The sequence below is a fragment of the Oryzias latipes genome, chromosome 17, assembly GCF_002234675.1.
Source record: "Oryzias latipes chromosome 17, ASM223467v1".
Taxonomy (NCBI): Eukaryota; Metazoa; Chordata; class Actinopteri; order Beloniformes; family Adrianichthyidae; genus Oryzias; species Oryzias latipes.
Genome location: NC_019875.2, coordinates 28,794,499 through 28,819,556, shown reverse-complemented (window position 1 = coordinate 28,819,556; position 25,058 = coordinate 28,794,499). Strand labels below are relative to the sequence as shown.

General features: G+C 41.2%; 3 protein-coding genes across 3 annotated transcripts; 1 reads left to right on the top strand and 2 right to left on the bottom strand.

The window, feature by feature from the left end:
* The first annotated feature begins 9,514 nt into the window (after nt 1–9,514).
* On the top strand, nt 9,515–11,284 carry LOC101161009 (complement C1q-like protein 3). Its single transcript, XM_004079427.4, has 2 exons — nt 9,515–10,696; nt 10,949–11,284. The coding sequence occupies exons 1-2, from the start codon at nt 10,070–10,072 to the stop codon at nt 11,126–11,128; spliced, it is 807 nt and encodes a 268-aa protein (XP_004079475.1). The 5' UTR covers nt 9,515–10,069; the 3' UTR covers nt 11,129–11,284.
* An 852-nt stretch (nt 11,285–12,136) lies between these two features.
* pter (phosphotriesterase related) lies at nt 12,137–14,726 on the bottom strand. The gene is made up of 5 exons (XM_004079426.3): nt 14,688–14,726; nt 13,888–14,338; nt 13,307–13,572; nt 12,909–13,049; nt 12,137–12,763 (listed from the first exon to the last, which is right to left on the bottom strand). Exons 2-5 carry the CDS (start codon nt 14,317–14,319, stop codon nt 12,553–12,555), a joined length of 1,050 nt encoding a protein of 349 aa, XP_004079474.1. The 5' UTR covers nt 14,320–14,338; nt 14,688–14,726; the 3' UTR covers nt 12,137–12,552.
* A 1,375-nt stretch (nt 14,727–16,101) lies between these two features.
* LOC101160510 (phosphotriesterase-related protein) lies at nt 16,102–19,589 on the bottom strand (the record flags this gene model as incomplete). The annotated part of the gene is made up of 5 exons (XM_004079425.4): nt 16,102–16,344; nt 16,490–16,630; nt 18,268–18,533; nt 18,646–19,099; nt 19,447–19,589. Coding segments are annotated over 5 exons (1,215 nt in total), but the record flags the coding sequence as incomplete, so codon positions are not given.
* Between the last annotated feature and the right edge of the window lie 5,469 nt (nt 19,590–25,058).

Below are 25,058 nucleotides of genomic sequence, written 5' to 3'. Positions count from 1 at the left end.
ATCCTTGTGGGACACCACAACTTACCTCTATGGTTTCTAATGTAAATTCATCAATTTTAACCAATTGTTTTCTACCCGTTAGATAGCTTTTGACCCAATTTAAAAAGGCTTGCTATGGGGGACTGTAAGCCAGCAGGAGAGCACGTAAACAGAGAACTCTCAACAATAGGGAAGGGAAAGGGGGCGGAGTTGCTAATATCTCTACCCATGACTCCGAGGTGAATTTCTCCTAAAAGGCTGAATTCTTCCTGCCATTTGCTGGAGTTGTCTTTGACGCTCGTAGTGGGTTCTCCCATGATCCCCGGCTCCTCACAGGCTTCATGACTCAGCGTCTTGTTCAGAAATGTGAGCCGTGACGCTCTTCCCTTTGAGCCCCTGCTGGAGGACAGGGAGATGATGAAGAGGAGACAGGAACACAGATTATTCACTTACAAACATGAAGCTGTGCGTTTGACATTCACTTTTCTGGAACACTGGTTCATATTTTTGAATCCGCTGGATAAAATCACTTCGTCAATGCTTGTTTTTATATTTTGTTGTGTTTTAATGTAAAGCCCTTTGTGTTATATTTTTATATGAAAAGTGCTTTATAAATAAAGTATATTTGATTGGATTTAGTTCAGCTCTGATATATAGACTGGATCACCATGAAGAATCTGAAATATATTCTGGATCAAACTGAACCGGAGATTCAAAGCTTGTTTTTCTTTATTTTACATTTAACCTGTAAAACGAAACAAATTATTGCTTCCATATATAACCAGGTTATTTGGATACATTTTCTCTAAAGTTTCTTCACTTGGATTATCTTTTTGTGCAGGTATGACAATCAAATCTGGTTTTAGATTTTAGGACCACAGCAGAATAAAAACTTTACTTTCTTTGTGGTCACAGTAATTTCTATAATCATTTTGCTTGCTTACTTCCTGTTTATTTTTTCAATTGGAGTAGAAATCTGGACCAAATCGTCTTTGGAACATTTTTTTTATCCAACTGCAAAAAAATGTTTCAGACATTGCTAAAAAAAATAAATAAAATAAAATAAATTCCTATAAATATCCGCAGTGGGCGGTTCTGAGGCCATTCAAAGGCCATTAACCCACATTTATCATGGTCGTTGTCAAGATGAATAAATATTCAACTAGTTTTCAGTACTCTATTCTTGTTTTTTTGTTCGGTTTAGATACCTTTTTTCACAAAAAGCGGACAATTTGTTACTTGGTGCGGCACCCGTGACAACGCGCCGCTTAGCTGGCTGAGCTGGGACCGACCTCGACATATATATATATATATATATATATATATATATATATATATATATATATATATATATATATATATATATATATATATAAAAACGCCCCTCTCACCCTCCGCGGGTGGTTTCTCCTCCAAGCTCGGGTCCTCTACCAGAGGCCTGGGAGCTTGAGGGTCCTGCGCAGTATCTGAACTGTTCCCAGCACTGCGCTTTTCTGGACTGAGAGGTCTGAGGTCTTTCCAGGTATCTGTTGTAGCCACTCCTCCAGCTTGGGGGTTACTGCCCCGAGTGCTCCAATTACCACAGGCACCACTGTCACCTTCACTTTCCAGGCTTTCTCCAGTTCTTCTCTGAGTCCCTGGTATTTCTCCAGTTTCTCATGTTCCTTCTTCCTGATGTTCCCATCGCTTGGCATTGCCACATCCACCACAACGGCTTTCCTCTGTTCTTTATCCACCACTACAATGTCTGGTTGGTTCGCCATTACCATCCTATCAGTCTGGATCTGGAAGTCCCACAGGACCTTTGCCCTCTCATTCTCTACCACCTTCGGAGGTGTTTCCCATTTTGACCTTGGGGTTTCCAGTTCATATTCTGCACACATGTTCCTGTATATTATTCCAGCCACTTGATTGTGGCGCTCCATGTATGCTTTCCCTGCCAGCATCTTCCACCCTGCAGTTATGTGCTGGATTGTTTCAGGCGCCTCTTTGCACAGCCTACACCTTGGGTCTTGTCTGGTGTGGTAGATCTGAGCCTCTTTTGCTCTGGTGCTCAGGGCTTGTTCCTGGGCTGCCAGGATGAGCGCTTCGGTGCTGTCCTGTAGGCCAGCCCTTTCTAGCCATTGGTAGGAGTTCTTGATATCAGCCACTTCAGTTATGGTCCGGTGGTACATCCCATGGAGGGGTTTGTCCTCCCATGAGGATCTGTCCTCCAGCACTGTATCTTCTGCTCTCCATTGCCTGAGACATTCACTGAGCACACTGTCAGTTGGGGCCTTGAGCTTGATGTACTCATGGATCTTGGATGTTTCATCCTGGATAGTGGCTTCTACGCTCACTAGTCCTCGGCCTCCTTCCTTGCGGCTAGCATACAGTCTCAGGGTGCTGGATTTGGGATGGAACCCTCCATGCATGGTGAGGAGCTTTCGTGTTTTAACATCCGTGGTCTGTATCTCTTCCTTTGGCCATCTTATTATTCCTGCAGGGTATCTGATAACTGGCAGTGCGTAGCTGTTAATTGCCCGGGTCTTATTTTTGCCATTGAGCTGGCTTCTCAGGACTTGCCTTACTTGTTGGAGGTATTTAGCTGTTGCAGCTTTCCTTGTTGCCTGCTCCAGGTTGCCATTTGCCTGTGGAATTCCAAGGTACTTGTAACTGTCCTCAATGTCTGCTATTGTTCCTTCTGGGAGTGAGACCCCTCCTGTGTGGACTACCTTGCCTCTCTTTGTCTCCATCCGGCTGCATTTCTCGAGCCCGAATGACATCCCAATGTCAGTACTGTAGATCCAGGTGGTGTGGATCAGGGAGTCAATGTCACGCTCGCTCTTAGCATATAGCTTGATGTCATCCATGTAGAGGAGGTGACTGATGTTGGCTCCATTTCTGAGTCGGTATCCATAGCCAGTCTTGTTGATTATTTGACTGAGGGGGTTGAGACCTATGCAGAACAGCAGTGGGGACAGAGCATCACCTTGGTATATCCCACATTTGATGGACACTTGTGCAAGTGGCTTCCCATTGGCTTCAAGGGTGGTTTTCCACAGCTTCATTGAGTTTCCTATGAAGGCTCTTAGAGTCCTGTTGATGTTGTACAGCTCCAAGCATTCAGTGATCCATGTGTGTGGCATCGAGTCATAGGCCTTTTTGTAATCAATCCAGGCTGTGCACAGGTTGGTGTGTCGTGACTTGCAGTCTTGAGCGACTGTTCTGTAGACCAGGAGTTGGTGTTTGGCTCCTCTGGAGTCTCTACCAATGCCCTTCTGTGTGTTACTCATGAATTGATCCATGTGCCTATTTATCTTGGTTGCAATGATGCCTGACATGAGCTTCCATATTGTGGACAGACAGGTTATTGGCCGGTAGTTGGATGAGACTGCACCCTTTGAGGGATCCTTCTGGATCAGGATCGTTCGCCCTTCCGTTAGCCACTCGGGGTGAGTCCCATCTCTTAGCAGCTGGTTCATTTGTGCTGCCAGGCGCTCGTGGAGTGCGATAAGCTTCTTTAGCCAGTAGGCATGGATCATGTCAGGGCCCGGTGCTGTCCAGTTCTTCATACCTGAGACTCTTTCTTGGATGTCTGCCACTGTGATGGATACTGGATTCTGTTCAGGGAGGTTGCTATGTTCTTTTCTTAGAGAGACCAGCCACTGGGCATTGCTGTTATGTGCTGTCTGTTTCTCCCATATACTTTTCCAGTTCTGTTCAGTTTCTAGCCTTGGTGGGTCTGCTTGGCTGTTTTGACCCTGCCACTGAGCGTACACTTTTGCAAGTTGAGTTGCGAAGAGCCTGTTTATATATATATATATATATATATATATATATATATATATATATATATATATATATATATATATATATATATATATATATATGCTGATGGTCACAAAGTTAAATAATCGTTAAATAAAGCATCAGTTCAGAAAGAAATTTCACTTCTAACCACTTGTTTTTGTCCAGGTGATGAAGCTAAAGTTCGTTTTAAAGAAGCCAGCGCAGTGATACAAAACATTTAAGCTATGTGACCGGAACTTCTTTTTCAGGCGTCCATTATCACTGTGGATTATCACTTTCATTTGGTGACTCTGAATTGTCCATAGGTGTGCATGTGTGAAAGAGGGTGGCCCTGCAATAGTATGCAAGAGAACAGCTGGGATAGGCTCCAGCAACCATGTGACCCCAAAAGGGATTCAGCTGGTTCTGAGGATGAATGAATGGATGGATGGATGGATGGAAGGAAGGAAGAAAGGGAGGACGGAAGGAAGGAATGATGGATGGATGGATGGATGGATGGATGGATGGATGGATGGATGGATGGCAAACCTAATGGCAGTTTTTGTCAGAGTTTCTGAGTGTTTGTGTTTCTGATGGACTCTGGGAGAAAAGCAGAAGAAAAACATGCCGTGAATGGCTGCCCGAGGCCAGGAGGGTTTTATATAAATGCAGTTCATCTGCCGTAAACACTGTTCTCCACTCAAGGGCAGACACTGAGTACTTTGAAAACACTTCACCTCACAGTGTTGATGGCGAATGAAAAGGTGCTGTGACACGGACATGTGCACTCCAAGCAAAATACGTTAAATTCTGGGATCTGAACTGAATGGTTTCTGTCTTGAATGTCCCTCCCCGGGACAAACAGGACCGTTTCCACATTTCTGAGACGGCGCGGGATCAGCTTTAAGTGGGTGAGGTGGCAGCGCATGCTCTTGCCCCCACCTCCCGCTGCGCCTAACTGTTTTCCTGAGGAAATAAACAGATTCTGGAAAAGCAGAACCAAAAACTTGGGTGTTTTATCAGCTGATAAACTCAGAGGCGTCAGAACCGTTCTGCCCCTGCGCCTGGCTGCTAATGAGAGGTCCATTCACATTCCCCCCCATCCACCACATGACAAACCTGTGTCAGCTTTGATTGTCATGACCACAACTAAACCCTGCAAGCCAATCAGGTCAGCCTACAAAAAAGGTCATCCATATTTCATACGCTTACCCACTTATCTGACAAAAGGTTTCATTTCTTTCCTTGTGAATTGAAATCACGCTTCATTTTTCATTAGACTCTCGGAGAGCCTTGGCTCTGTGGTCAGATGGGCCGCATGTTTTATTCATGTCCTCTGAACATCTGCTTGTCTGGGTGTCAAAAAATCATCAAACTCCCAGAAGACTCCTGCCTGACTGGTTGTAAATGAACTACGAAGCCCAGACTCAAAACAACCTGTCAGAGCTCCTCGCCGCCAGGGGAATCTCTCAGCACAGCGAGCCGTGTAACGAAGATCCTTTGCAAGAGAGGAGGGATGGAAATCAACTGCACACACGTGAAAAATGCAACACCTTCCATGGTTTAAATGCACATTAGAAGTGGAGTTTTGTGAACGCTGAGAAAAAGTTTGTCGTCCTTCCCACAGCTTTTGGGGTAATTTTGACACTGCTGTTCATGTTGGCACCTGGTCGACAAGTGAATCACTTGAGGTTGGTGCCAACTGCAGGGAGAGAGCCTGACCACTAACAAGTGCTCACTGACTCATAGCCGCCACAGTATGTCTCACTGTGTCAGTGCGCGCGTGAGTGTTTTGTATACTATTTAGTTCTATACTTTTCTATTTGTCACCCATCCCACAGAAAACGTGTTCTTCTTATGTGTTTTTAATGCCTGTAAAAACAAATCCTGTGAAGTATAGAAAAAAAAATACAGAAAAAACAGAAAGTAAAGGCAGGGCTCATGCAGAGAAAAACATCTCACAAGTCAATTTTTTTTTGCTTTTTTTAATGAAATTTGCCGTCTGAGAACGACGAAGACTCTTCCTGCTGTGGGAGTGAGCTGCCAAACGGCACAGAAGGGCTGCCGTCTTCCAACCTGTCCACGGTAAACAAAACCTCTTCGTTTATCTGCGTCGTCATCAGGAGACCTTTAGGGAAATTTGGTTGAAGTGGATGCAGTTCTGCTTTAAAGGGACACACAAAAAATCCAGACATTTTGGGAGCAACAATCAGGATGTCGTTTTGATGTTTCTAGATTGTTTTATATCGCATCATTCTATGAAAACAGTGGATGTTTTTCAGCAAACTGTACTAAAACATCTTCATTTTGGTTTATAATGTTACTTTACAGTAGGGCAATAAAAAGATGGAAATAATTTGAAATAAGGTTAGGCTGACTGAGATTGTAAACAAAAGATTTCAGTTCCTTAGCTTTAAATCTTCACGTCATTGTTTTAGAGGTTGATTCTGCTTCTTTGTTGTGGTAGATGACCTTTGCACAAACACAAATAAATAATTTGATTATTGTAACAAGACAAAAAATGATTTAGTGACTGAATAAAAAAAATTGTGCTCAGTTTTGGCAAACATCCTCACGGTGACTTTAAAGTACATTTATTTAGCGAAAAGAACTGTGGCGTAAAACAGTAAACAAAAATTGAATTTTTATAAATTACAGCAGCAGTATTCTTTTTAATTGGATGTTACTTACTGGAACGACAGCAGGTTCTGAAATGCGATCTGGAATCAGGATTCTTTTTTGTCATTTCACCACAGGGACAAAACGAAATTTGTCGGGTTGTAATGATTCTTTTTAACAACAATTTAATGTAAGTTGTGGTTGTCAATCCGATTGACAGACCTAAAATGGATCCAAGACATCTCATAGCGCTGAAACTGCCCTGTTAAAAATCACTAATGACCTCCTAAAAGTTGATTCTGGACTCATCTTCATCCTCATCCCACTTGACCTAAGCACGGCATTTGACCCCATATCCCACTCCATCCTCCTTCACAAACTTTCATCTCTCTGCATCAAGTCCACCCCCCTCCGCTGGTTTCATTCTTACTTCTCGAGCTGCACTCAGTTTATCCAACGGGAATCTTCTAAATCTCAACCCTCACCTGTTTTCTCTGGTGTTCCTCAAGGTTCTGTCCTCTGTCCCCTCCTCTTCATTACCTAGCCACTACCCCTTGGCAATATATTCCGTCAATTCAACATTGATTTTCATTGTTTTGCAGATGACACTCAGCTCTATCTGTCCAGTAAACTGAACTCTTCTCTTCCACCTGCCTCCCTTTCCTCCTGCCTGTTTGAAATAAAAACCCGGCTCACCTTAAACTTCCTCAGATTTAACAGCGATAAAACCGAATTGCTCCTTGTACGTTCCAAATCCACCCTTTCCAAAGTTGCTAATTTGACACTTTCCATTGATTCCTCTCCAGTTTTTTTCTCCCTTCAGGTAAAGAGTCCGGGTGTCATCCTTGACAGTACATTATCCTTTCAGTCTCACTTCCTTAGCATTACTTGGTCTGCCTACTTTCATTTACGCAATATTAATCGTCTCCGCCCCTCCCTCACTGTCCACTCCACTTTCACTTTAGTTCATAGTCTGGTCACTTCTTGCCTTGACTATTGCAATGCACTTCTATCTGGTCTTCCCAATAAAACGCTGAATAAACTTCAATTGGTCCAGAATTCAGCTGCCCGCATCACCACCAGAACTCCTTCCTTCCATCACATCACTCCCGTTCTCCAGCAGATGCACTGGCCATACCGACAGTTTTTGAGACTGTACAGTGTAATTGAGCGTTTTGAAAGGTGCTTTACAAAAAAAAAGGAGTATTATCTTTAGCCAAACTTCAACCTGTGTGACTCAGACAGAAATTCCTGCTACTGAACAACGAAGTTTTCCAGATTTCTTGGCTTTCTTCATCAAGTGTAAATGAAATCTGTGTTCAAACAAACCAGTAAACAGGAATGAATGTCAAATCCATTCACATTGTAGTTTCCTAAGGTTCAGACCACTGTTGTTTTTCCACATCCAAAGAATCCAAAGGGAACATTGGATGGTCACACTGGATGGTCACATGACTTTATTCAAAGTCTGTCCACACATTGGACTGGAATGATGGACAGATCCGTTTTTGCTGCATCACGTGTGTGTTGTCTGCTGTGATAGTCGTTTTTACGTTATACTCAACTAAATCTACCACGCCTCAAACAAATAGTATTTTCTAATATCGATTACTGATTTATTTCCTTATAAAATGATTTTATAATGGTACAGGTCGATTCAATTTAATGTGATCAACAACTTGCCACAGACAGATCCATCTGGTTGAATCGTAGGAATATGAATTGATTCGTAGATGAAGTCAATTAATCGTTGGACTTCTATATGGAACGTTATTGTTTGATATTGCAAGGGTTGCATTTAAATATTAAGGTCAATTTTTAGAAAATACTCTTACTGAAATACAGTACCAGTTTCCCTTATTTAAAAAAAAAGTTTGCTGATTTAAATTAGGGATGCCACTATTCTCAGTTTAATACCAAACCATATGTTACCGCACTGAAACGAATTACATTTTACATTTTAACCGAATTACAATTATTACATTGAAGGTGACAAACACATGTATTAGAAGGATTTATCATTTATTGTTTGATGACATTACACCCAGTTTAGTAGTAAATAAAGGGCTTTCTTCATTGTTTCTTGCTTTTCTTTTTAAAAAGCCCTTTTCCCAAATATGTAGCTTTATTTTTGTTGTGTTTTTTTTCATTTACAAATTATTTATCAAATCAAAACATGGTGGCTAGATGGTGGCATGTAGGAATTCAGGGTTCAATTCTTAGGCACAGATTTAAAAGAAAACAAAAAAAAATAAATAAACATAGACGACAAAACCAAAAATATCCCAAAAAATTGAGAAACCCCAAGTCTGCTTTACATTGAATGTAATAATTTACCACATCATAACGTGACACGTCACCACATTTAGACAATTCTTTCCATGTTTGCTGCATTTATCACAATTGAAAGCATTTGTCTGGGACTTGAAGGTATTCGGTGCCCCATAGAAAAAGGAAATCCATAGTTCCACATTTGTACACACACACGTTTGATGTTTTCACGTTAAAGAAAATCTGCAACAAAAGTTTAGAAAGAACTTTATGAAATAAAAGAAATTTCAATACATTTAAAAACTTCCTTTTAACTGTCAAAAAATAACAAAATGCAGGAAGATTAAACTAATCTGACACCAATGCGTGATCTCAGGTTTCCAGTCTTTATTATCCTTTGAATGCATGTGTTTGGTCACCAAATCCCTCTCCGTTCAGATTAGAACATTTCATTAGATATTCTTCTCCTCCTCCTCTTCCTCATCATCATCTGCCTTCATCCTTCTTATCTCCTCATTTCTCTTTGCTTTCATTCAAAAGCTTTAGCAAAAGCAGTTGTAAAATACAAACAAGCAAGGAATGAGAGATTAACATCATGAACGTGTAATGTTTGTGTACGCCTAAATAATAAAGTGATCTCACCCCATTTTTCCTGTAAATGGGGGAGAATACATTTCATTTGTTTATCTGTGGAGTGATCCTTCAATGCCAGCTTCTAGTGACTTCCCTCTTCCTTTCAGTGGCTCTATAGATTTTTTTCTACATGATAAATTGGGCTCTGGGAGCCACTGGGGCGTGACCTTTTATCTTAAAAGGGCCTAATTGTGTTTAGGGTGTTTGGATGAGCTCTAATATTGCCATATGGTTGGGTGTACAATAATCAATAGCAAAAGTATTACATGGTGAGACCTCCCCCCCTTTCCGCGCGCCTCCCACAACTCCACAAACAGCCGCGTGGCGTGCAAAAAGAAAAAGGAGAGAAATGTCTTTACTCCAAAGTTGCATCCGTGTTTGTATGTTGTTCACCTTCTCCCGCTTGATTGAAGAAACGCGCGGATTCCAGCCCATCCATCACATCCACCCCTCCCCTCTCTGCCCAAATCTAGGAACTAGCGGCGGCTCATTTTCTTGTCCAGTCTCTCCTGTGACACCGCGCGAGGCAGAAACTTCACACGCAGAATCAGAAAGTTTTGTTGTTGTTTTTCCCGCCACGCAGAGAAAGTTAAAATGAGTCGACTGGACGAATTCTCCGAGGGCTAAAGTTGTGGATGGTTACCTTTACGCGCAAACGTTTGGAGGAGTTTTGGATCTCCAACGGCTTCGGCGCAACTGAAGCGCAAGTGCAATTCTTCCCTTTGCGAAAATATCTCCCGCAATCAGGCTGGAAGACCACCCACTCGGCCGCACGCCGCGATTCCGCAGAGCGCAGATGATCGCAACTGGTGTTTGTGGGGTCGCGCTGGTGCTGGTGCTGGTGGTTCTGATCCCGGTCATGGTGAGCTCCGCCGGACCCCCTGCCCGCTACGAGATGCTCGGATCGTGTCAAATGGTGTGTGACTCCCACGGGACTGCGGCCACGGCCACGGCCACGGCCAAGGCGACCAACCCGATCAAAGACAACCGTCTGGTTCAGTCGCTCCCAACGTTCATCCAAGGTCCACAGGGAGAGCCGGGGCGGGTCGGGAGAGTGGGTCCCAGGGGTCCAATCGGCGAGCCCGGGCCACCTGGATCTACTGGACCTCCCGGGGAGAGGGGGCCACCCGGTCCCCCGGGTCCACCCGGGCTGCCGGGGGTCAATGGGCCAACCGGTGCCATCAGCGCAGCCACTTACAACACAGTCCCAAAGATAGCGTTTTACGCGGGGCTGAAGAAGCAGCACGAAGGCTACGAGGTTCTAAAATTTGACGACGTGGTCACAAACATCGGCAACCACTATGACCCCGCGACGGGCAAATTCACCTGCTCCATTCCCGGGATTTACTTCTTTGTTTACCACGTGCTGATGCGAGGCGGCGATGGGACGAGCATGTGGGCTGACCTCTGCAAAAACAACCAGGTACCTCCATTTCTAATATTTGATTCAAACTCAAGCGTATTTATATGAATTTTAGTCCTAAATGTGAACATTGCCGCTCACCTGTGCGTTTTTGCGCACGACACGCGTCACAAATCCACATCCAGCACTTAGTGAAGTTGCTTTACTTTACTTGGAATCACTATTTTCACCGGTAAATCAAATGAGCACGTTGCTGGTTGAAAATAAATCCACATTTTTGTGACAGAAAACCTAATTCTGTTTGCGTTCCAGGTGAGAGCCAGCGCCATCGCTCAGGACGCCGACCAGAACTACGACTACGCCAGCAACAGCGTGGTTCTCCATCTGGAGCCCGGGGACGAGATTTACATCAAGCTGGACGGGGGGAAAGCCCACGGGGGCAACAACAACAAATACAGCACCTTCTCTGGCTTCATGCTGTACGCGGACTGAAACACGGAGGAGCGCAGAAGAAAAAGAGAGTGGAGAGGCAGAGGGAGAGAGGGAGTTTGCTTCTCTTCTCAGTTCGCAGCCAAAACTGGGACGCAGCTCGATGTTTCAATGTTTAAATGAATCGACAGTAAGGTGGAAGTCGTGCAAAAAAACAAAGAAAAAAACTGTACTTTGCTACAGCCAAGAGCTATAATGTAATTATGAATTTGTACAGCAGAATGATATTCCTGTTAGGCTGATTAGTGTTGTTAGTGCTTTCCAAATGAACTGTTAGGCTTTATTAATTAAGTTTGCCAACATGTCAAGCACACTGTAGCTGCCGTGATAATATATACTGACTGTATTTGGAAAGTTTGACCTCTAGCACTCAAGCATAGATGCTTCTATACTCACACAATCAGTGCACATTGTAAGCCCACGTGTGTCATACACTTTACAGAAGTGAAGTCCTATAGATGTTGCATCCTGAGAAGTCTTGATAATGCATGTTTCTAAAGAGTCATTTGAACACTGTGCAGCGTGTAAAGAGAGGCATGGAAGCCCCAGACCATCCATTTTTCTTGTGTCAATACGACATCTGGTTAGGCAGCAGGGTAGCCTGATGGTTTGTCATCATCACAAACTGGACAGTTGCATCTTCTTCTGTTTGACATCTTTCCTCCAGCTCGACGATGTTTGCCAATCTGCTTATTTTCCAAGACACTAAGTGGCGAAATAAATAAAAATGAAAGTCCCTCTCATAAGATTAATCAAAGTTACATAGTTGTTCACCCCGCACAGTCAGCCGTGGCGATCGCACCATTGATCATGTGAAGTCACCCTGTGAGGCCACCTGTTCCCAGATGAGAGGAGGACGCGTCCTTCATCTCCCATAGACACACATGGGACAAGTCATCCAGCACAACCACACCGTGTCAAGAGTGGCGGAGCATACTGATTACTGAGAAGCTCATTATTTCCCTGTCAGAAAACATGTTTGCAAAGATGTCAGCAATAAAAAAAAGGAAGCAAGGATGTTTAGTTTAATTAAGAAGTCAATTACTGTAGTACTGTCTGTGTAATCACCTCTGTACATAGAAATGATCACCTGTGAAGGTATTATTTCTGAAGAAAAACACAAGATATGAAGTAAAATGGGGCCAAAAGAATAAAAAAAAAAAGAACAATATTCCACAAAGCCTCTAAAAAATGTGGTAAAAAGTTTTGCTAAACTGCAAACAAGATTTTAACGGAGAACGGTTCCTGAGAACAATTTAAATGTTTTTAAGCTTAAAATAAAAAAGTACAAAAATTGCAGGTAGATCTAAACATGTATTCTCTGTGACCAGTAAGGTAAAAGGGAAACAAAGTCACAATAATAATGGTGATCACAGTGTGTGGAGGTAAAAACACAGCTTCATCAAACTGCCTTCCTCTTCTTTTATTTATTTAAAGGTCAGCCAGTGTTTGGGGTTGTCCATCAGGATCTTGTCCACCTGCTGCTGTGTGATGCCCCTCGTCAGCATCTTGGGAACTATGTTCCTCAGGATGTGGGAGTAGCCGTGGCCGCCAAACTTGGCCAGACGGTTCTTAGTGTGGATGTCGTGTGAGATCACGAGCCTGTCCTCGAAGCCCTCCTTCACCAGGAAGGCCAATCTGGAAACAGGCAGAGGAAGAAGATACTATTACATGGACCCAAAGCTGACGTGTTTGCTGTGGAATCTGTTATTTTATTATGTTTCATGTTGGGAGAAGTTTAGGACAAAGAAGCGCAGCTTCATGTCAGAGTGAAGGAACTCACGCCTTCACTCTCTGGCTGTCACTGGGCATGTCCACTTCCAGGTGAAACGGGTAGTTCAGCATCTCCGTTCCAAACAGATCGTACTCCAGGTAACTCCCCAGCTTTGCAAACTCCAGCAGCTCAGCTTCATCAAATATTGTCCTACAGAAAGAGCATTTTCTACTGGTTTTAATCAAATTCCTTAACACAGTTTTATGCATTTTAAAAACCAAAGTCTTTCTGCTTTTTGAGATTTTTTGGTCAAAGTTTTCACTCAGTTTCCTGCAAACTTTCACTCACTGTTTTCAGATTCAAAAAAATAATCTTTTTGAAACAAATGTTTCTAATGAAAGAGCAGAATCAGAGAGTATTGTAATAGAAGCTTCTAATCAGGCAGTAGTGATGGCTTTTCATCCTACCTGTCAAGGTGAGACATGACGGTTTTGCTGATGTCCCCTCCGGCCTCCTGGAGAATCCGGAGGATTTCAGCTGGAGCGGCAGGACTCCTGCCGGGATGGATGATGACCGGGCAGCCCAGCTGAGCCTGAGCGTGAGCCGTGGCCCTCAGCACCTTGGTCTCGCTGTCTGTGATAGGCCAACTGGTGCCAATCTCTCCAATCACGCCACAGCGGATGTCTGTTCCATCGGCACCGTGAAGCACCTCGCTGACAATGACATCTGTGAGCTGTCAGGGTGGAAACAGGTAGAAGAGCGGGACGGTCACTCCTTAGACAATCGGCGATGCAAAGCTTTGTCTGTCCCTTTAAAAAGCTCTCACGTGCAATTAGAAACATAGGTGTGAACATTTTGCATCTAAAAGATTTGATAAAAAGGGAAATATTAAATGAAATTAATTCACAGATGCAGAGACACTACAAATTCAGTGTGGGGAGAGGAAAAAAATTATCTGTTATATTTTATAACAAATCTCTTAGCTAATTAATATACTTTGTCTGAACAGAACTTTGTGTTTGGTCTGCAGGTAACAGAGCAGGTACACCTTCTCCACGCTCATTTTCCTGGTGGCATCAGAGTGGGTACAGTCGATGTAGAACCCAGCTCCTGCGATGATGTGAACCCCGGTGTCCTTTGCCAGCTGTTTGAGGGTGGGCAGGTCCCGGTCGATGCCTGTGGTTGTGTTCTCCACTATGGTTCCTCCTCCGGCCTTCCTGTATGCCAGCAGCTCGTCGCGCACCGCGCCGGTCTCCTGCTGCAGCTGCAGGTTTTCCCGACAGCTGTAGGGGTTTTGCCTCAGCCAGTGCATGTGCTGCATCTGGAAGGGGTTTTCTGGCTCTGGCTCAGCACCAGGGGGAGCTGGAAAGTCACAGAAGCTGGCATTGACAGCAAGGTGTTCATGGGTCATGGTGCATCCCAGGAGGTCTGGATCCACCGGACCCAGGACAGTCTGGACCTTCCCGCTTAAAGATGACATCCAGACAGTGTCCAAAATGCTGGAAGAAGAAAGAGAAACCGTCCTGTGCATAAAATGAAGTACAGGTATGTCTGCCAACATTTACAATGAATCACAGGACCTTTGGACTTTTAGCAGCTGGGTCAAGATCCCTACAAACCACAAACTTTAGTACAACACCCATGTGACTTTACCTGAACAGTTAAACTTCAGCTTTAATGTGGTGAAACACTAAAGCAAAATAGTTAAATAAGTTCTAAAGAGCGTCTTAATCTTGTTTTTATTGTAAATGATATTTATATTACCTAAATAAACAGTTTTCAACTTAATAGTAAAGGAAACTTTATCATTAAGGAGGTTTTGAGCAAGTTTTATTTCCTATTACTCACCTGAGCTGGAGCTGCGCGCTAGTCCAGAAGGGCTCACAAACTCATGGAGCAAATATCGCGAGATTTCACGAGACCAGTGCTATGAAAGCTGCAGCCCTGTAGGAAATGTTTTGGATCATAGCAGACATCTTTTGCTTAAAACGTTTGTCTACAAAACACAGAATTTTCAATAAAAAATATATTTTTTCTTTTTAGGTTAAAACCCTTTTTTAAAAATTCATTGGAGTTTATTTTATTTCCAAAAAAATAAAAATAAAATAAACATCTATTATTTAACATAGTAAAATAATGAAAAATCACTGAGATTTTTTTAACGTAAAAATATATATTTTTAAAGGTTTTAGAAAAATGTGTTTTATTTTAATTTTTCTAATAGTACAAGATCTAAGAAGGGGCATAAAGAAAATGACAAAAAACACATTTCCAACTTGGAATATTTAGATATTACCATGAAGTAAAACAATAATTAAAGACTTTGATTATGTATTTTCAAAGTATACTAAAGTAACAAAATGATTTAATAACCTTTTAGTAAAAACATATAATGATATATCTCTAATTCAGTGTATTTCCGCTTCTTAACTTCAATAAGTTTATGACAATATTATCTTTAAAATAAGACAAACTCAAAACATCACCATGACTCCCACTTTTAAAATCCTGGGCTGCCATATTCAAGACAAAAAATCAAAACATCAAATGCAGGTCAAAGGAAACAAACTTTTATTTCCAAAAAAATCACAATTGTCTTTACAAATTTTTAAAAAACATCATTTATTTGGTTGTACGAAAAGGTTTTCTTTATTTGTACACCGCCCTTCTTCATAATGATCCTACTTGTAACCTTTAAACACAAGTCTTTATACCTTATAGGAAACCAGTATCTTAAAAAATATTTATAAAACCTTTTGAAGCTTTAAAACATCAATATTAATTTTTGTGCTTCCTGTTTGAACAGGATGTTGATAAACTCTCTTCTGTCTGGGTTTTACTGTAAAATCCTTCATGCATTTCTTAAATTTGAAATATCATTTTATAAAATGCACATCATATTTAAAAAAAGAAAACCCCTTTATGAAAACTGCAATCCTTATAATAAGAATAAATGATTCTGCTGAGCTTTTGCACGTTCAGGTGCTGCTTTGAACCCTTATTTTATGTGCAAACAAGTTTTACTGAAGTTTCCGCATCTTCTGACAGACAACCGTAAAAACGGACGTCAAAGTTGATCAAAAAGTGTGGAGATCTTTAGTCAGTGGGTGTTTTTATAGCCGAAAGCTGCATGAAATGTTCCTAGTTTAAAAATGTCAATCTAAACTAAATACAAATATCTTTTTGAAAAGTTCAACAATTCAAATGGTGATTGCTGTGAGATGATTGGTCGTGTGAAGGTAAAAACACAGCTTCATCAAACTGCCTTCCTCTTCCTCTCGTCTCTTCTTTTATTTATTTAAAGGTCAGCCAGTGTTTGGGGTTGTCCATCAGGATCTTGTCCACCTGCTGCTGTGTGATGCCCCTCGTCAGCATCTTGGGAACTATGTTCCTCAGGATGTGGGAGTAGCCGTGGCCGCCAAACTTGGCCAGACGGTTCTTAGTGTGGATGTCGTGTGAGATCACGAGCCTGTCCTCGAAGCCCTCCTTCACCAGGAAGGCCAATCTGGAAACAGGCAGAGGAAGAAGATACTATTACATGGACCCAAAGCTGACGTGTTTGCTGTGGAATCTGTTATTTCATTATGTTTCATGTTGGGAGAAGTTTAGGACAAAGAAGCGCAGCTTCATGTCAGAGTGGAGGAACTCACGCCTTCACTCTCTGGCTGTCACTGGGCATGTCCACTTCCAGGTGAAACGGGTAGTTCAGCATCTCCGTTCCAAACAGATCGTACTCCAGGTAACTCCCCAGCTTTGCAAACTCCAGCAGCTCAGCTTCATCAAATATTGTCCTACAGAAAGAGCATTTTCTACTGGTTTTAATCAAATTCCTTAACACAGTTTTATGCATTTTAAAAACCAAAGTCTTTCTGCTTTTTGAGATTTTTTGGTCAAAGTTTTCACTCAGTTTCCTGCAAACTTTCACTCACTGTTTTCAGATTCAAAAAAATAATCTTTTTGAAACAAATGTTGCTAATGAAAGAGCAGAATCAGAGGCTATATTACAGTTCTCCATTGGTTTGGCTCATTTCTTGAAACAGAATTTACTTTCTCAAAACAACATGGACAAACCTCCAAACTACTTGGCAATAGTTCACAACAGAATGGAATTTTTCATTAATTTCATCAAATTGCAAATGTCTTAGTACATGTCTCAATGTCTCAGTACATCTTTGCAAGTGATTACGTAAAGGTAGCCTATATTTAGCACAATTTCCAAGTGAATATATCGTGTTGATCTAAACTGATTGTTGATTCTCAGTCTAATGGTTGTTCGCTCAAAAATGAGTCAGCATAATTTCATTGTGTAAGTCATCCCATGCACAATAGTCTGTTCAATCCTCAAAATTAGACAAGAACATAATACCATGAATGCGATATATGAATCCCTTGGAACATTTGATACATTTATTACAGCAATTGACAGTCAGGTGAAACTAGGACTTGACTAACGAAGTCACAGTGTTCCTACCACCTTACTCTCCTTTCCTCAATCCTATTGAGGAGTTTCTCTCTGCTTGGCGGTGGAGAGTGTCTTAAGATCAGGCTCAAGATCAGAGGTCCCTGCTCCATGCAATGGATGCTGCGTGTGAGGATGTTACAGGAGATCAGTGTAGGGGATGGTTGAGACATGCACACCGTTTCTTCCCTCGTTGCATCGCAAGGGAGAATCTACGCTGTGATGTGGACGAGAATCTGTGGCCAGACAGACAGCAGCGCGTGGACGGCCAGCAGGGTGAGGACGATGGCCAGGAGAGGAAGGGTGAGGACAGCGACCAGTGAAGAACTGTTAGTTGTGAAACTCAAGCATCATATACAGCACTGTGGGCTGCATATCATTTTCATTATTTTTTGTTTGTGTTTATATTATAAAGTATATTATGCTGTAAACATTTTCTTTTTACTCTGATGTATGAAAGTTACTTTATGTGTGTGAATGATAATGGTTACAATTTCCTTGGCAGTATGAGTGCAACGTGTGCTGTTATACCTAAGAGGCTACTCTTAACCTAAAATCCTTTTTATTTTTTTCAGTTTTAGACAAAATTGTATTCTGTTAGCTATACAAAAACAGTACAGTAACCATTGTCAATGAAGGACTGAGCTAAGACGGAAAGGTGGACATGAGGGAAATTTCAATGGTTAGTGACAAAACATCTAATCATTATGACTTGCAGTGCTTACACAATGACAAAGGGACAAAGTATTTTGGGGGCACTGACTGTTTAAATGAGAAGGAAATTTAGTTTGGACACATGAGTGAATTGTTTTGGAACCATGGTGTTGTGCCGAACCAACCACATTATTTTGGCAAAAGCAGCAAGAGTGTTGAGAGCGTCCGGTCTGCTTCAAGAAATGAGCCAAAGCAATGGAGAAAAACTGTAATAGAAGCTTCTAATCAGGCAGTAGTGATGGCTTTTCATCCTACCTGTCAAGGTGAGACATGACGGTTTTGCTGATGTCCCCTCCGGCCTCCTGGAGAATCCGGAGGATTTCAGCTGGAGCGGCAGGACTCCTGCCGGGATGGATGATGACCGGGCAGCCCAGCTGAGCCTGAGCGTGAGCCGTGGCCCTCAGCACCTTGGTCTCGCTGTCTGTGATAGGCCAACTGGTGCCAATCTCTCCAATCACGCCACAGCGGATGTCTGTTCCATCGGCACCGTGAAGCACCTCGCTGACAATGACATCTGTGAGCTGTCAGTGTGGAAACAGGTCATAAAAACAGGATTGAGTATTAACAAAGCCAAAACAGACAGAAAATCGGATGACCGACTGCTGTTACAATGGAGTAAAAAGGGACACCAGCCTTCTCCACGCTCATTTTTCTGGTAGCCTCAGAGTGGGTAGCGTCCACATAAAACCCAGCTCCTGCGATGATGTGAACCCCGGTGTCCTTTGCCAGCTGTTTGAGGGTGGGCAGGTCCCGGTCGATGCCTGTGGTTGTGTTCTCCACTATGGTTCCTCCTCCGGCCTTCCTGTAGGCCAGCAGCTCGTCGCGCACCGCGCCGGTCTCCTGCTGCAGATACAGGTTTTCCCGACAGCTGTAGGGGTTTTGCCTCAGCCAGTGCATGTGCTGCATCTGGAAGGGGTTTTCTGGCTCTGGGTCAGCTCCAGCTGCAGGGGGGCAGTAGCAACACTCAAAACTCATGGTCAGATGTTCATGGGTCATGGTGCGCCCCAGCTGCTCTGGATCCATCGGACCTAGAACAGTCTGGACCTTCCCGCTAACCATGATGTTAGAGTCAGGGTTTGACCAGCACCTGAAAAGAAATACATTTTTTAAATGCAATTTTTGTGCTAAAACTGAGGTGATTGCAAAAGAGTGACCTTTGAACCTGCGTGCAACAACTGCTGTTCATTTCAAATTAAAATGTCTCAAGCGTGCATGTTTTTTTTCCTGCTTTATTAATTGAACATAACATGTTTATTATAATAGTGCATGCTATTTTTGCAACGAACGAGCTGCAGCCTAATGCCAAACTTTCGATCGATGTTGTGAAAAAGCGAAACAAATGAACAGTGCGCAGGAAATTAGAGACTGCAGACACAGAGTAAAAGCTTTTCTAATATCACCGTATGGGAAAGTGTCTAAAATCGGCGTTCTGACCTTGCTTGTGATTGTAGAAAGCAACTTCCACCAGAAGCAGTTCGGGATTCTAGGAACCCACGCCGATTATCGCGAGACTTTGCAAGATCACGCTCTGGAAGGATAACTGGTGAGATATCAAAGTCTGCAACCTGGGGCAACTTTTATCCACCCAATGTGGCTCTTTAGCTTTCAATGCTTAAAATTTACATAGATATTGTTTTTTTTTTTGTTTTGGTTAATCTGTTTTAGTTCAGTTGCCGTTAATGTTTAGATTTTAACATGTCAGGAAACTGATCAATAATGATTGTAAAAGGTTTAATCTGTTGTCTGAGTGGTATAATTAGAAGCTTAAGGACATACAGTTTTCTGATCTGCTGCACAACAGGGTTTTTTTTTTGCTGTTCAGAAACTATGTCCTTTAGGTATATAATTGCATTTGTATGTTTAATTCAAACAAACAAAATTAGACTCTACACCAATGTTATTACGTTATATTTGAAAGTAAGAGGAGAAAATGATGTTGTGTTTGAGTTGAATTTTTTGCATTTTTATTTCAAGTAAATCTCCTGCAGCAGGAGGATCTTCTTCAACACAGGTTTTATTTTATTTTGAAAGGAATTTGAGGGTAAAATTGTCACACTGCATAGAAAAACATACACCTTTATAACCATATTTATTTGTCAGTGTAATTCATTCATTGTAGATATCAAAAGTATTTTTTTTAACAGTGAGGTAGGACTTTGCAGCTCTCGCTCGGTTTTAGTCTGTTAGAAACTGGATAAACTGGATCTTTATGTCAGTGCAAAAGCTGTGCGTATGACAATAAAGGGATTCTGATTCTGATTCTGATAAAATCGCTCTTAGCGTTAAAGACCGCAGACCCCTGCTTTAAACTACTGAGGAGAAAAAATCGAAACCGTTTGTTTTATCTCTTTTTTGTTTTATTTATTAGTACAATTTTTATTGCTTTTGGGAAATGCACAGTCATTTATTGAGGTGGAGAAAAACCTTTGGAAAGTTCCACTCCAACCATCTGTTGATCTTTTTTGAAAGCGTTCCCAGTGGTCTTTAATTAATTATTAGGCCATTCTTAGCCAAAAGGAAATTTTCTAGGACATATTTTCTGCTGAGCAACATCAAAAATGTGTTAAAAACACCCAAAACCCTCTCTGAGTGGGACTTTAAACCTCAAATATGGGAGCTTTAAAAAACCCAGCGTAGGGCAGGGATGTCCAGTTTAGTTTAATTAGTTCAGTTTAGAATTTTTCTATTGAATTGAGTGAATTCATGATCCTTTTTATTTTATGTTTTACCCTACATTTCTCCGCACAAAGCCCATCGAGACGACTGTTGTTGTGATTTTGGGCTATACAAATAAAATTGAATTGAATTTATATCTGGATTTGTTTTTTTAATTGTTTGGAATGAAATAGTGTAATTTGTGTTTAAGTGACATTTAGCAGACGTTTCTTAGTTTTAGCCCAAAGACAATGATTTGGACAAATTGCCAACTGGCTGGCAGACAACGAAAGCATCTTTCTGCAGTTTGAGAAGAAGATGAAGGTTTCATCTAAATCCTCCTCACTGACCTAATAGATTCCCTCCACATAAACACGATGACTGAGAGAACATTTGAGGATGATGCAGTCTTCATACAAACAGACTGCTGCTCTTTCTGTTGGCTCTTCTCTCAGCAGATGGTCTCCACAGCAGAATTTGGTCTGTTGCTGCAGGGAACTGCCCCGTGCACAGTCACCACCATCCGTGCAGAAAGATGAGCAGATCTATGGACTGTGGACGTGCCATCCATTTGTCAGCTCGATGACCGCTCTGGGTAGCAAACTTATGGGAACTTTGGTAGTCTAGGTGAATTATCAGCTCTGGGCTGACCTCACCTCCGCGTGTAAGTAAGTGCATATATGTGCTTTAGTTACATATAGATGACTGTAAATGCTTTAATTCTGTTCTTTGAAAAAACATTAAAAATAATAGGGCAAAAAACACACTGGGAGGTTCTGCTTGAATCACTTTACCTCCTGAAGGTTAAAAGACCTTTTAGTTTTTCAAAATAAAGTTTCCAAGAAAACAGCTTGAACATTTGACTGGCCCCTTAAAATAAAAAAATGGTAATACAAATCTAAAAGTGTGTCAAATATAATGTATTTTGATAGAATTTTAGTAACATATTACAAATAAAATAACATTTATTTCCTGTCTAGTACCTAAAAATTCAAGATGGGCAACAAACCTCGGCAAACATTAAACATCCTCTTTAAAAATTAAACTGTTTTAAAATAAGTTAACCTGTGCAAAGGTTATTACTAAATAACCTTTGCACATTGACTAACAAATACTGTAATAACACTACTCATTTATTGATTTTATTTAGGCTCATATTATACCCCCATAAATATATATTTCTGTTGCTTTATGACCATTTGATATGATCTTACTAATTCTATTTAATCTTTTAATTGCATTTTTGACATTTAGACCTTACAGCTGGGAAAATGTTCTACATTTTATTGCACTTTTGTCATGTTTTTCTAAAAGGAGGTCTAAAACAAAGACTAAAATGCAAAACAAAAACAAAAGCAAAACTTAATAACTAATGTAAGTCAGTCACTGTAAATAAAAGCCGGATCAAAAAAATGCTTCGAAATGCTACTCTTAATCATTTTTAAATCCTGAAAAGAATGTTTTTTATTTAAAAAAAAGATGTCACTTCACATCAATCTGTGACATTTTCAGAGAGAAAAGGCTTCGGGGAGACCCTCAAACAGATGACTCAAACCAGAGGAGCGTCACATACTTGACTTACTGTCACTTGTCTATTTGGGATCAAAATTTCTTTTTAAATGAGTTCTGCAGGAATCCGAATGTTGTAATCTGACGCCCTCTGCAGACATGGAGAAGTAAAGCGATCTGTTTGCATTCTGAGGTGGTTCCAAAACTATGGAGTTATTTCAGTCTCAATAATCAGAAATGCACACAACCGGTTTTACAAATACACACGCTCCGATTCACAAATGTCATTTTATGCAAACGTGAAAAATAAATTCGGAAATACACACCCTGTGTTTCACAAACACACACATTGTGTTTCACAAATGCACACTAAATGTTTTACAAATGCACAATAAGTGTTTCTCACAAATGTGCACACTGTTTTTCACAAAAACATTTTAGAAATTCACAATAAATGTATCAGAAATGCAGACTAAGTGCTTCACAAACGTGATTTTTAGGTACACATGTGATGTGAACTCACAGATCATTCGAACTGCAGAATGTGCATTCAAAATCCCGTTCTCGTTTGTGAATCTCCCCGAGTGTGTGAGAGATTTTTCTACGGTGAATATTGAGACTCATCTGACGGAGCGGGTCGACTAATCTCACCATTGGCTAGTGAATCTGTCAATCAAACTCATTGGCAAAGCAGGCGGGTTCGCTTTTAGCCAATCGAATGGCCCCTTACACTCTTCACTCTCAACTGACGAGGGAGGGAGCTGTTCAACACAGCAGTTGGGAGGACGCGGGCGGCAAACATGGCGGAGAGTTCTTCTGAAAGGGATCAGTCTCAGCCCGTAAGTAATGCACTTATTTGATTATTATTCCCTCGTTGTACGTCCTGTAATGTTATTGAATACTAAGTTGAAGCGTTCTCCTTGGCCAAGTGACATGTGTGAATGCTTTATGAACACTGCAGCCGAGTCGTTTGCAGAGTACCCCCACCGCAAATTAGCTTAGCTTAGCCTGTGCGGTCATATTTTTTATGAAAGCGAGGGAGGACTTATGATGGTTTTGTCAAGTTTTATACTTGGCATACCAGCTCTTCACACAACACGAGTAACTACAACCAACCAGGGGCCTCGAAACTAGCCGGCTTTTGACTCAAATTGTGTCTGTCTGCCCTGTGAGTGTGAGGGAAGTTTAAGCTAGCGCGTCGGTTCAAGCTAGATATACAGCCAATCTGTAGGTTCTTAACATGATTCATAAGGAACTAAGGGGAAAACATGCCGGATTTACAGCAGCACAGAAAGTTTAATAAAAAGTATTGATTTGGAGACGGGGATTTGTTTAAACACTGATGCTATGCTAACTAGCTAGCTAGCTAGTTGTTCAATGTGCTGCCTTTATGTAAACGCGATCCGGGTTAAAGTTAGACACAGTCTTTTCACAACCCAGACTTTAAGACGGGGTGGATTGTGCAACAAAGTTAATTCATATGACATTCATGAAAACTGTATTTTGTAAATATAACAGACGTGAATCCACTGTTGAATGAAAGAAGCCTCATTAAGTTTCTAACGTTAGAACCCGTATTGTGCTGAAAAGCCCTGTGAGATTGTGTCAGAGTGACAGCCACTAAATTCCCCGTATCTTTACTTCCAATGACGAAATGACAAGAATCCCAAACATTATTTTTTTAGTCGGTTTTGTAGTCGATAAGTAGTCACAGAAAGGGCGGATGGGAGAAATCAGCTGTCAACAGTGATTAGAGTAGAAGTTACTGTAAGTATTACACACAGGCTTCCTGTGATCAGTGTCTTGTCTCTGATTTTTTTAAAGCTGTTCTTTACTACAAGCTCAAGTTATCATAGCAAGAGTGTTTTAAAAAATTCCCCTTTCTAATATTTGAAAATTATGTAATTTAATCTCAGACAGCTAAATGATCTAATCCATGTTTGTCGTGTTTTTATTTATTCTCTAGGAATTGCTGAAGTGTGACATCCTAAATACCTTTCTATTCTATTCTATTTCATATTTTATCATCCTATTGTATTACTGTTTTACCTATCAATTGGGAATTTAGCATTTTTGCCCCTGTAAATATCTGCCAGTTGAAAGTATTTGTACTTGTATTCCATAGATCTTGTACCTGAAGATAGCAGACAACAACTGTGCAGACACCCACTTGGCCTTCTTCAGTGACGCTGTGAACGTGTATGGCTTTCCTCTGAGGTATTCATGTTATTCATAAAGAAATATTTTATTCACATATCAGGCAGTATAAGCACTTGGTTATTTGTACAAAAATAAAATAACTTTTTTTAGACTCCTCTGAAAACAAAGGCAACTCTAAAACTCTTTCCCCTCATGGATAACATTTTACCCCCCCTTAACAGTCTCTCTCACCTCAATTTTTTCCCCAGTGATACATGTAACCCACTCCTGCAATTTGTCTAACCTAGAAATTCTACTTATTGGCAACATACATAAGAACATTACATTTTAAATTGATGTGTACCGTATTGGCGATGCATTTGTAATTATGTGTTTGAGACATGATTTTCATGTTATTGTCAGGGTGAGAGGAGATCACGGAGGACAAAATGTGGGCATAGCTGAGTTGATGCTCACAGTACGTAGAACTGACACAAACAGCTTCATTGCAGCAAAAGTGTACACACAATCAACGGTGAGTTGAACCTAGTTTTAGACGCATTAATATAAACATAAAAGTGAATTATGTATTAAAAATAAATCTGACAATATAATATTTCTTTTTGCTTTTTTCCAAATACAGGATTGAGCTCCTCTGGTGTGATGTCTTCATGACTGTTACTGGTTTATATTACAACATCCTGCACTCTCCTGAGGACCAAGACTTGCTCAATATCGGTAAC